This window comes from Mustela putorius, unplaced genomic scaffold (genome assembly GCF_011764305.1).
Source record: "Mustela putorius furo isolate JIRA1106 unplaced genomic scaffold, ASM1176430v1.1 tig00003834_pilon_pilon_pilon, whole genome shotgun sequence".
Taxonomy (NCBI): Eukaryota; Metazoa; Chordata; class Mammalia; order Carnivora; family Mustelidae; genus Mustela; species Mustela putorius.
This window is the reverse complement of record NW_025421987.1, coordinates 114,688,942-114,701,425: the sequence shown is the minus strand read 5'-3', so window position 1 is coordinate 114,701,425 and position 12,484 is coordinate 114,688,942. Positions and strand designations below refer to the sequence as shown.

At 37.5% G+C, this 12,484-nt stretch overlaps 1 protein-coding gene across 1 annotated transcript in view; it reads right to left on the bottom strand.

Moving 5' to 3' along the window:
• The window catches only part of KCNH8 (potassium voltage-gated channel subfamily H member 8), a 253,019-nt gene that overhangs the window by 59,139 nt on the left and 181,396 nt on the right, over window positions 1–12,484 (bottom strand). The window contains exons 9-10 of the mRNA XM_045088951.1: window positions 3,666–3,865; window positions 2,558–2,807 (exon numbers count right to left, since the gene is read on the bottom strand). Of these exons, the coding sequence (XP_044944886.1) occupies window positions 2,558–2,807; window positions 3,666–3,865 (450 nt within the window). The remainder of the gene's footprint in view (window positions 1–2,557; window positions 2,808–3,665; window positions 3,866–12,484) is intronic.

Here is a 12,484-nt window from a genome sequence, read left to right as displayed (position 1 = left end):
CTATGTAAATAGGCAGACTATAAAACTGACATGGTCCTAAGGAAACCCATGGAAAAGTATTTCATGATTAAAGGTGAGTTTTTGAAGCAAGTTTAGAAATGAATGTCAATTTTAATTTAGAATCACAAAATAATAGAATAGCTGTTAACTTTACAAAGTTGATAAGTGAGCAGGAATGTTAAATTCTTCTTTTATTTATTTTTTAATTTTTTTTTTTTTTAGATTTTTATTTATTTGACAGACATTTCACAAGTAGGCAGAGAGGCAGGCAGAGAGGCAGGCAGAGAGAGAGGGAGGAGGAGGCAGGCTCCCTGCTGAGCAGAGAGCCCGATGCAAGGCTTGATCCCAGGGCCCTGGGATCATGACCTGAGCTGAAGGCAGAGGCTTTAACCACTGAGCCACCCAGGCGTCCCTTAAATTCTCCTTTTAAAAACACACACACAGAGCCTCGTTCTGACATTGATAATGAACAGGCCAAACTGAAAATAAACTGTCAATAAACTGTCAATTCAATTTAGTTAACATTTAGTATATTACTAGTTTCAGGGATAGAATTCAGTGATTTATCAGTTGCATGTAACACCGAGTGCTCATCACATCAAGTGCCCTCCTGAATGCCCATCACCCAATTGCCCTAGCCCTTTACCCCCCACCTCCCCATCCAACCTTTCTGTTAAGGAGAAAAAGCATAAGAGGCTGAGTCAAGAAATGAGCCAAAGCTTTAAAAGACAAGCCTGGGGCGCCTGGGTGGCTCAGTGTGTTAGGTGTCTGCCTTTGGCTCAGGTCATGATCCCGGTCCTGGGATCGAGCCAGGAGCCAGGCTCTCTGCTTAGCCTGCTTCTCCTTCTCCCTCTGCCTCTCCCCTGCTTGTGTTCTCCTTCTCTCTCAAATAAATAAATAAAATCTTTTTAAAAATAAAAGATAAGCCCTACATTTCCCCCAGTTTTATAGTCTGCCTATTGACATAGCAAACTGAGTGAATATGAAGCAATGAAAAGCCCATGGGGATTTCACTATTCACTAACCTCCACCACTTCACCTTTAATCAGGGATCATCACACCAACCTAACCCCACCAGGGAACGGTATTTAAATTGGATAATGGACATAAAACACCTGGGTCATATTAGGGATTCAATACATTTTAGTTCTCTTCCCTTTTCCCAAAGTATAATCTGTCTTGAAGCTTATGAACTAGAATCAGTGATAGCAGGTTTATAATGATTATATAGAATAAGAGGCATCGCTTAGAGGTGGAAAGAGCACTGGAGACAGAGTCAAAAGACCTAGGTTAGCTTTGACTTTGGAAAAATAGAGAAAATACCACTCTCGTCTGTCTCTTTGTATTAGAAAGGCTTAAATAAGACCCCATATGTAAACATGTTTTATAAATGGTTAAGTTGTCTATAAATCTTAGTACTTAAATGACTTAAAAATAAACTAGCCTCTTTGAATTTACACAAATCCTAAACATTGATATACTCCATTGGTTTTCAAAATGTATTTATTGTTTAGGCCACAACCTGACACATTCTTAGGCCTTCAATAAAGATTAGTTGAATGAACCAACAAACAAGAGAGAGTGATTTTAAAAGAAGTACATGTGGGCGTCTGGGTGGCTCAGTGGGTTAAGCCGCTGCCTTCGGCTCAGGTCATGATCTCAGAGTCGTGGGATCGAGTCCCGCATCGGGCTCTCTGCTCAGCAGAGAGCCTGCTTCCCTCTCTCTCTCCCTCTGGCTGCCTCTCCATCTACTTGTGATTTCTCTCTGTCAAATTAATAAATAAAATCTTTAAGTACACGTAAAAATGTAAGTAGGAATTTTTCTACATTAACTCTACCATTTTTGCCATTTTTGTCAGCTGACCTTATATTTCAATGGAAACCAATTATGTCTTAATAGATGGGAGTCAACTTTGTGGTACAAAATCTTCACAGACTATTCTGTGGAATTTCTTTGAGAAAGGAAAAAAAAGCTTGTGATCATCTTGACAATATGGGATCAGTTACTGTCATGAGAGCTTATTCTCAATGCATAATCATTTTTGCACTACTCTAGTCCAGATAAAATAATTTTTATGTTCTTCTCTGAATTTGTTCTCCACAAAAATATGGAACGCCCTCTTAAAATTGACCAGCTATTTCACCAAAAGGCAGCAGATATCATGACCAATAATTTGGCTTGAGGAATCAGAAAGCATTGTGTTCATTTTTTTTTTTTTTTTTTTTGTGTTCATTTTCTTATTATGTTATTTGGGACAAATTAAGTTAACTAAAATACTATTTATTTATTTATTTCTAAAAATGGGTTAAGATCCATACTACTGGATTTTTAACAAGAATGAAATGATATACTGGATGTAACAGCACAGTGTAAACTCAGTATGTGGCATAATAATTAATAATAAACAATTGGCAAATTAAATCCACTTAAAGAATCATCCTAATCCCATATATTCATCCAGAATTTTCTTACAGGAGCAGTACCCCTCCCCCCATTTTCTCTTCTTAACTTATGCTCTAGGGCAACATTTCATGAACCTTTTCAACTCAGACCTACCAAGAATAGCCAGCACCATGCTGTCTTTAAGAACTTCCATGGAGCCTGAGCATACAAAGTAGATGGCCTGCAAAGCATCTCCTTGACGCAGCAGATACTCCCCCGGAGCACAGAAAGAGGTTTTGATGTGCAGAGACAGAGACCTGAGGCAGCCCCGGCTGGCACACTCAAAGAGGGACAACTGCAAGATTTCCTTGTTCAAGTGCATAGTGATGTCAGAACGCAACTCGTCCGGAAAGTCTTTCAAAAGCTGTCAAGATGAAAGGAGAAATCAAGCTGGGGTAAGTCTGGTCTGATTGATTTACTCTGTAAGAGAAGAGGGGTGTTCTTCCCACTGTTTGACCAACCAGAGTACAGAAGGGGAAGTATATGTCTATTCAACCCTGGGGCGATTATTCAGTGACTGTGACCCCGGTTAGGTTCTACTGAAAAAATCAGCTGATAATAAGTCTGGAGAACTAGGATAAATTAATAGAAGACTCTAGAAGGAAAATATATGGCTTCTTGTGACTTGCTTCTCACAAAGACTCTCTCTCAGGACAGAAGATATGGAATTTGGATGCCCTGGTGTTTCCTCTAGCATCATGATTGTGTCAAGAGAGGAGAAACCAAATAATTGCTCAGAAGTGTGAATGACAGTGTAATTGTAGCAGGTTGCTTTATTTATAGGATACTTTTCTTACAGTAGTGGTCTGGGGTATTCCTGGAAGTCCACAAATAACATATGTGCCGGAAGACGTATGCTTTCTCACTTTGTTCGTTTTAAAGGCACCCAGTAACTTGGTTAATCTAATAATCCAACTTGACACAATTTAGTGGTTCCAAGAATTGACTGGTTCCTCCAAAGATGGTAAATGAGAATGAAAGACCACCCAACCGACCGAAGTAAAGTCAGTGTAATACATTGGTCCATCCAAAGTGGCATCATGAAAACATAAGCCGAAGCAGATGAAAGAAGATGGACTGAGTTTCATGAGGGACTAAAAATTGTTGATAAAGAAGTTGGTGGGTGTGTACTTCTCTTCTGAAACCTGCATTAGAGCACCTTGCTTTTACTAAGAATATGTGCTTTCTGCCTGAAAACTTCGACATGTGAAGTGAACATTACCTCATTTGAATCTATTCCATTGTTGACTGACCAGGTTGTTTGGAAATATTCGAGCATCCTCTGCTTGAGCTGCTGGGGCAGGTGATGGACCCGTATGAAGTCCTTCAGATCCTTAGTTCTAGTGTGATAGAGGGACCATCTGGAATACATCCTCTGTATGATCGCCGTCACGTTTCCAAACACCAGGGCATGCATCAAAGCTAGAGAGGACAACACAGCATACATGGGAAAGAACTAGGATGGAAAATCTAAGTCTAGAATTACAGTTAATGTATCCTGAATTCAGCGGAGGATGCTTATGTGGCCATGTTGGTACAGCTGTTTTGGTATACTACTCTGTCAGAGGGCATCCCAATGCAGTCATTTGAATCCAGATGGCTTGATCGAGTAAAAACACCTTTTAAGAATACTCAGTAATAGACAAAAGAGGCCCCTCTGACTCACACTTACTCTGTCAGCAGCTTTTCTGGCTATGATAAACTTTTATTTTGTACTTTTTTCATCTAAATTATTTTAAAGTTAAGTATAGTTTAATGGCCATGAGAAAATAATTTTATTATAATCTCATAAAATAAGCTATGAAGTTATAGTTCAATGGTTATCATAATAACAAATACATTTTAAAAAACCAAGTCTATTAGCGGGGTGCCTGGGTGGCTCAGTCAGTTATGTGTCTGATTCTTGATTTTGGCTCAGGTCATGATCTCAGGGTCAGGACAGCCCTAATGGGCTCTGCCTTCAGCACAGTCTGCTTGTCTCTCTCCCTCCCCTCTTCCACAAATCCCCCATTTGTGCGTGCATGCACACACTCAAAAATAAATAAATAAAATCTTAATAAGTCTATTAAAACCAGTTAAACTTTATTCATCTTTCCCCTAAGTCATCACATAAAATGAGTTTTCAGATATTAAATATAACACATTTTGATCAATAAAGGTATGGAGAAAATTGCTAGAAAAGTAATTGAGGATTTTCTGAGCAAGCAGAAGCTGAGATTCCTATGGCTTTCATCACCAGCCTTGCTTCAGCTCTGTGTCACTTACATTTTAAGGGAGCTATCAGAAAATCTGAGGCCATTAAAGAAACAAATGCATTCATAGAGAAAAACAGTTATTCTACTTAGAGTCCTCTTTGCCATTCTGAGAGGAGCCAGATGGTGTGTGTGTGTGTGTGTGTGTGTGTGTGTGTGTGTGTGTGTATGACTCTGTTTCGAAGAGATTTCTCAGAGAGTATTTAATCCCCACTTTCTTGCTGAGACTTCCCCTTTCTCAGAAAACCACCAAATTATAATTGGATAGAAGACTTTGTTCACAAGAACTCAAGAGTTGCTGTGGTTTGGAGATGGGTCTTCTACTGGGAAAAAAAGTGATTTCTAGGAATTTCCCATTGTAAGGAGTGGTCAACTACTTTAAAGTCAGAAAAGGTAGGACAAGAATTTGTACTATTTGTTAGCCAAGCAGAATCAGAATGGCCTCTGCGGACACCAGCAGAGAGTCCCAGAAGGCCTTGGACCCACCTGGGGCTGTGGCACTGTGAGAGTTGAGAGCTAGGTATAGTTACATTTACGGGCAGATCAGCTTTCAGTGATATTCAGATTTCAGCCCTGAACCCCATCCTGGACAGGATTGACAATGAGGTAAGCTCAGGGGTTCGGTGAAATCATCTGTTTTAACAGCTTTTGGTTTAAAAAAAAAAAAAAAAAGACTAAAAATTTAGTATTTTGTCTATTAAGATCCATCAAACTGTCCCTGTACCAAAATCTCAATGTCCAAGGAGATCTGTTAAAGTTTCTTAGCATCAAAATGGATACATTACTGTAAATGTGTCAATACATCACTGCATCTATTTTCCTGAATCTTCATCCTATTTCAAGGTAGCCCCAAATAAAATTCTTTCTTTCCTCTGCATTTGCCAGAAATTAGCGACCACTGGCATGCTATCTGCAATCTAATCTAACACTGGAATGAAAATTCTTTTTGGTTCTATATCATCATTTCTCTATGGAAGATACGGTAACCACGCCTACAAAGGTGGTAACCATAAAGAGGCCCTCAGCATTTTTGAAAAGTTACTAGAATGGGGTTAAACTTAGGGTGATATACAGGAGGAATATAATGTTGCAGAGAGAATATGGACTTCAGAATCAGACAGCTCAGGATTCGAAACCTGATTTTGGCATTTCCTAACTGTGAACTTGGGAAGACGTATAATTCTCATGGGTGCAGTTTCCTAATGTATAAATGGGCATAGTAGTACCTTACTCACAGGGCTTTTTTGAGATCTAAGGAGTTAATATATTTATATATATATATATATATATATATATATATATATATATATATAATATATATATATATATATTTAAAAGTGTCCAATATTTTGTGTGAAAATCAGTGGGCACTCAGTTTATGTTCATTATTCCCGTGAGAGTGGAAAGCATAATTGTAAATTTTCAACACACTCAATGGCATAAAATATGGGGAAAGGACTCAGTTGATTTTCCAATAACCTTTTAAGTATTTAAGAGTGGTTTTAGTGGAAATAACTTCTCGATGAAAGAAATTCAAGGAATATTTAATGCTGTATGCCTGCTCCATACAAACATAAGTATATATTCTCCCTAAATTTTCAAAAATCAATGTCTCCCAACAGGTGAAAACTATTCCAAGAAAACTGTATATTGCCTAATAACTTAGTGTTGAATGGCTCTTGGTATATCCATCAACAGATGAATGGATCAAGAAGATGTGGTATATATACACAATGGAATACTATGCAGCCATCAAAAGAAATGAAATCTTGCCATTTGTGACGATGTGGATGGAACTAGAGGGTATCATGCTTAGCGAAATAAGTCAATCGGAGAAAGACAACTATCATATGATCTCCCTGATATGAAGAAGTGGAGGTGCAACATGGGGGGTTTAAGGGAGTAGGAGAAGAATAAATGAAACACGATGGGATTGGGAGGGAGACAAACCATAAGTGACCCTTAATCTCACAAAACAAACTGAGGGTTGCTGGGGGGAGGGGGGTTGGGAGAGGGGGGTACGGTTATGGACATTGGGGAGGGTATGTGCTATGGTGAGTGCTGTGAAGTGTGTAAACCTGGTGATTCACAGACCTGTACCCCTGGGGATAAAAATACATTATATGTTTATTAAAAATAATAATAAATATAAATAGAGGTCCATTCTTCTGTATGTTTGTTAAAGCATAGTAGTTCTGATGTCAAGTACTTTGTTTGGAAGAAGAGACCTCTATTTAAGGTAAACACTCAGCAAAGAAAGCAAACAGTTCCGCTCCAAGTCAAAGAAATTAAACATCAGTTTCGGGCTCCGTTAATATACTTATGGGCTCAGTCTTTGGAAGCCCTACCATCTGTAAAAGTATAAAATAGTCTTTCATGGAGACTAAACTGAGGACTGAGAACAATTTTATTTCATTTATTTTAACACTGCTTTCCTTAATTATGTGTATGATTTTAACTTTGCTTTGCTTAATTATAATGTGTGTAAAGCACTTAAAGTAAGAGAAGTAATATGTTCAGATCATTTAGCATCCTAATTGTACATTATCAATAAAATGAATTACTGGATTAATTGTAGCATTCTCAGTGTTGTTGGAAAGTCCTCGTCTGCATCTGAGTCACCATAATTTCACAGTCACATTTCAGCAGAGGCAAATACTTCTCATATAAGTAGTTAAAAAATAAAACCCCCAACTCCCATAATTTTTCAGTTTTCATAGTTATTCTGCTTCTCTGTCCCGGTTATCACTCTCACACGGGCAAAGAGTGAATAGAACTGTCAGGCCAAATCATCCCATCTGCTATGGCAGTTTGACTCCAGAATTGCAAAATCCAGGTCACTTTGGAAGTCATCATTCACTTTTCCTTTTACTCCTAGCAAATCTGATGTATATAATTCTTAAAGTAGCATGCTAGGGCTGCTGCTGAGTGTGTGGGAGGCTCCTCTGCTTTGTGTAGGAATGTTGTATCAAATGCATTTTGTAAAATCTCGTCTTAACATTAGGTCTTGGGAGGAAGCTCCATAATTGGGGTCTCAGAAGAAAGTCAAGAGACCTTAAATGAAAGTACACTCTTAGAGCTTTGCCTGGCTTTCTTTTTCTTTGTCTCCTTTTTCTTCCTCTTTGTCTTCTCCTTTCCTTTCCCATTTCTCTTCCCTCCCCCGCTCTTCCCTCCCCTCTCCCCCCTTTTACCCCTCTCCACTTCTCTCTCTGCATTGCAGGCCACACTGCTCTCCTGAGGTATAACACCCTTGCTGAGTTCTTCCACCAACCATTTTGCAGGGCCTTCGTGACTGTTGGCCCCTGATATAAAAGGAGACCAGAGCTCAGGCTTTGGGTAATCTTAGCTGCCTTCCTCCTCTTTCCCACCTACTCACTGACCTGGAATTTTCCACGCCTGCTAGAGTACACTGGCTTGTGGATAGCAGATGGCAGAGAAAACAGAATGAGAACAATTTCCTAAATGACAAATTCAAATGGCAGTGTATACATCTTTAAAAAGCCTGAATTTGTGAACACCATAGCCCATATGGGTCCAATAAAATTATGTCAGGAGAATATATTTAGGATGAGAGGACCCAAGGAAAGCCTTAACTGTTAGGAATTTCACTTTACCTTTTTTGGGACAAGAATGCCTCATTTAAAGGCGACATGTCCTCAGGGATGAGTCACCTTCACTAGGAAGTTTTATCTAACCTCTTAGCCTAACAGACCTGTCAACGGGGGCTGACTTGTTAGGTGTCCATGAGTTAGCCATTATTAAATATGATAGAAGAGCTTTTAAAGAAATGGGAAAATGTTCTAATACATTTTTGTTTCATGGCAAAAATGATATGCAGAGTTAATATAAATATTGTCAAAAAGAGGGCTATAGATGTATAAAAAGACTAAAAAGACTATCTTTTGGTAATGGGATTTTATGTAATTCTAATTTTTGTGTGGATTTTTCAGTCTTTTCTAAATGTGCATTATAATAGGAAAAATTAAAATGGAAAAAGAAAGAACATCATCTGCCCAAGTTCCTATTTCCATTACTAAACTGTGAACTCCTCGAAGGAAAATATCATGTCTTAGTCATTTTTGTTTCCCCAGCATCTAGCACAGTGCCTGGCATAATGTAAGTGTGTCATAAATATTTATGGAACTGAAGTGAACCTCTGGTCATTTGATACTTTCTTTAAAAAGTTTTTTAATCCTAAGCAATTAGCTTAGAAAATGTAATATGAATAGTTCAGCCCCAAATCAATCCCTTCACCCCCACCCCATGCCCCAAAGACAATCTTTTAAAATCATTTATTTCAGGTCTTGTGAATTATCACCAATATTTTAGACAACATAACTTTACTTCTATTGCTTGACTCATCATATTAAGACAAGCCTTGAAAACAACCTGACATGAAAGGCGGGAACTCAGCTATTAGCTACCCTCCCATCATCCCACACGTGGTAGTTACTATTTTTAGCTATCTATTATAATTTTACCCGGCAAAATTAAGATCAATAACACATCAAGAAAACTATGCAAATACTAAATATACAGCTCATTGGGATTTCTTAAAGTGAATCACCCTCCCAATAAATAAACAGGATAGTACCAGCACCCCAGGCCTCCCTATGTCCCCTTCACAGACACTAACCAGCCCCATTACCAAAGTTAACAGCAGTTGTGAGTTATATTGCAATCTATAAGTTTTGCCTACTTTCAAACTTTCTCTAAACAAAGTCATGCAATAGGTACTTTTTGGTATCTGTCTTCTCTGCTTAGCATTGTTAGTAAGATTCATCCATGTGGTTGCGTAATGTGAGAATTCATTCATTCTCATGACCGTATAAGTACTGTATTGAGTAATGGCTTCACAATGTACTTATTTATTCTCCTACTAATGGGCATTTCCAGTTTGAGATTCTTACAATTACGCTTGTACAATCATTTATCTGTCTCTGTCTCTCTCTCTATATATATATGAGTATTCCATTGGATAAATACTCAGAAGTAGAAGCATTGAGTGGCAGAGTACCAGTATGTTCTGTTTTGGTAGATATCAACAAAACTTTTGCACCACGTGCATCCCATCGATTGTATAGAAGTCAAGATGTTTCATATCCTCTCAGACGCTTGGGTTGTCATTGTTTTTAAGAGTAGCATTCCAGTGACTATAAATGCTATCTAATTTTGATCTGAATTTACATGTCCTTGATGAATGATGTTGAGCACCTTTTTATATTTGTATTGTCTATATGGCCTGGAAATCTGTTTGTGAAGTACTCTTTAAGGTTTCTATGCATTTTTGGATTGTCTGCTCTTACTGATTTGTAGACAGTCTTTATATATAATAGGTAAGAGTCTTTTGTCAGGTAAATATTTGCAAATACTGTCTCCGACGCTATGGCTCTCTTTATGCTCTTTAAATAATGTTTTTTTTTAATAAATACAAATTCTGTAGTTCAACTTATCCATTTGTGATTAGGGCTCCAGGAGGAATTAATATTAATGTACAGTTTTAGAAGTTGTCAAGGTTGTTTTTCAACACCCAGATATACCCAGATATACATTTGACCCAGCAACTTTTATTGAAAGAATCATCATTCCCCCTTCACACTGCATGTCACCTATGTCACAATAAAGTGACCATATGTGCATGGGCCTATTTCTGAACTCTTCTATTCCACATGTCTTATTAGTCTGTTCCTGAGCTAACATGTGCTTTCTTTCTCTTTTTCTTTCTTTCTTTCTTTCTTTTTTTTTTTTTTTTGATTTACTTATTATTTGAGAGAGAGAGAAAGGAAGAAAGTAGAGGGGAGGGACAGAGGGAGAGCTAGAATCTCAAGTATATTCCCTGCTAAGCACAGAACCAAACACAGGGCTCAATCCCAGGACCCTCGATCATGACTTGAACTGAAATCAAGAGGTGGATGCTTAACTGACTGAGCCACTCAGGTGCCCCTATCATGCACTTTCTTAATTGCTGTAATGTTACAATGCATCTTGATATCTGTAGTGCAAATCTTCCAATTTTGTTTTTCTTTACAATTGCTTTGACTAGTTTTAGCTGTTAGAAATATCTTGTCATTTTTCACACACACACACACATACACACACACCCACCCACCCATCAACAGACATAAACACACATCTACTAGAATATGCATTGGCATTGCATTGAATATTCAGATTAATTTGGGAAAAACTGGTATATTTATAATATTGAGTCTTAAAACTATCACCATTGTATATCCTTCCATTATTTTAGACCATTTGTAAATTTTCTCAACAATGTTTTGTAGTTTTTGGTATAGCAGAATTGTACATTTGATGTTTGATATTTTAAAAATCACTTCTTATATTTTATTTTCTAATTGTTACTAGCATCTAGAAATACTATTAATTTATGCATATTGAACTTATATCTGTCAGCTTTACAATATTTGGTCATTAATTGTAATAATTGTTTGAAACTTTTAAGGTTACTTTTTTGTGTTGGGTGTTCTCTATCCTTACATAGATTTGTCCAGGTATGCTTATTTTTTCTCATTATTTTTGCTGGATCTCTTTGATAGTTTTAATTATTCTTCCCACAAATCAGTGGTTCGCACACATTGTCATTACAGCTGCTCACATGAAAGCTTCCCCTTCCTCCCGCCTCCTCACTCAGCCAGTGAGTGCCTGTGCCCTAGATAATTATCTGGGGTTTTGGCAGTCACCTGCAACATTTAATATTGCTACTGCCTGCTTTTGTAGTAAATATTGTATCTCTGTCATTAGTAATTTCATTAGCCTTGCATGGAGATTCCTAATAAGTTACCTCAGACTTGATTCTGTAGTAATATATACATAAATTTATTTATTTATTTTAAAGATTTTATTTATTTATTTGTCAGAGAGAGCACAAGCGGGGGGAGCAGCAGGTAGAGCAGGCAGAGGGAGAAGCAGGTTTCCTGCTCAGCAAGGAACCCCGATGCAAGACTTGATTCCAGGACCCTGGGATCATGACCTGAGCTGAAGGCAGCCACTTAATCGACTGAGCCACACAGGTATCCCAATATATACTTAAATTAAAAAAAAAATAGATTATTTGTGTCTATTTATAGAACTTAAGGGAATAAAATTAATTTCTAGTATATAATAAAATGGATATTTTGTAAGAGGTTTGCTAGGTCTCAGTGAATTCAGGCCTTTGAACACACTAAACCTCTGCTGCCTTATATCTAAATTAAGGTGTTAATAACTTCTATCTCCCAGTGTTATGAGAAGTAAATGAACAAAATGTTCCATATTGTGAGTACTTATGATTAGCTCTTGAAGTTATGCTAGTTAGTTAATTAGAAAATATTAAAATGCAGGCATCATTTCTTCTAGCCCAGGGTAATTGTCACAATAATAGTTATTTCCTACAAACACAAATTTGAGAAGCTTTAACTAATAAATTCAGGTTGCTTAGATGCCATTTGTCATTCGAAAGCAATGGTTTCCTCAGTGCTATTTAAGTCACCTAAATGCTTTAATGCCACTGACAAATGAGTACTGGTTTTGCACCAGGATAATTTGATCAACGAATATTTAATAAGTGACAAAGTAACATTATCTGATTATTTCCCCTATCTTTTGGCCCTGGGACCAGCATTGCTTTCTACTTACAGCGAATAGCAGGGAATAATTTATGCCTTACCCATTTCTGATGCAGGACCATTCACAATATAGTATGTGGATCAATAGAGAATAAAAGTTCAATTATCTAGCAGATTCTTGAAATGTCAGATCAGTAGGTTAAGCCTTGAGCACTTGAGCATTT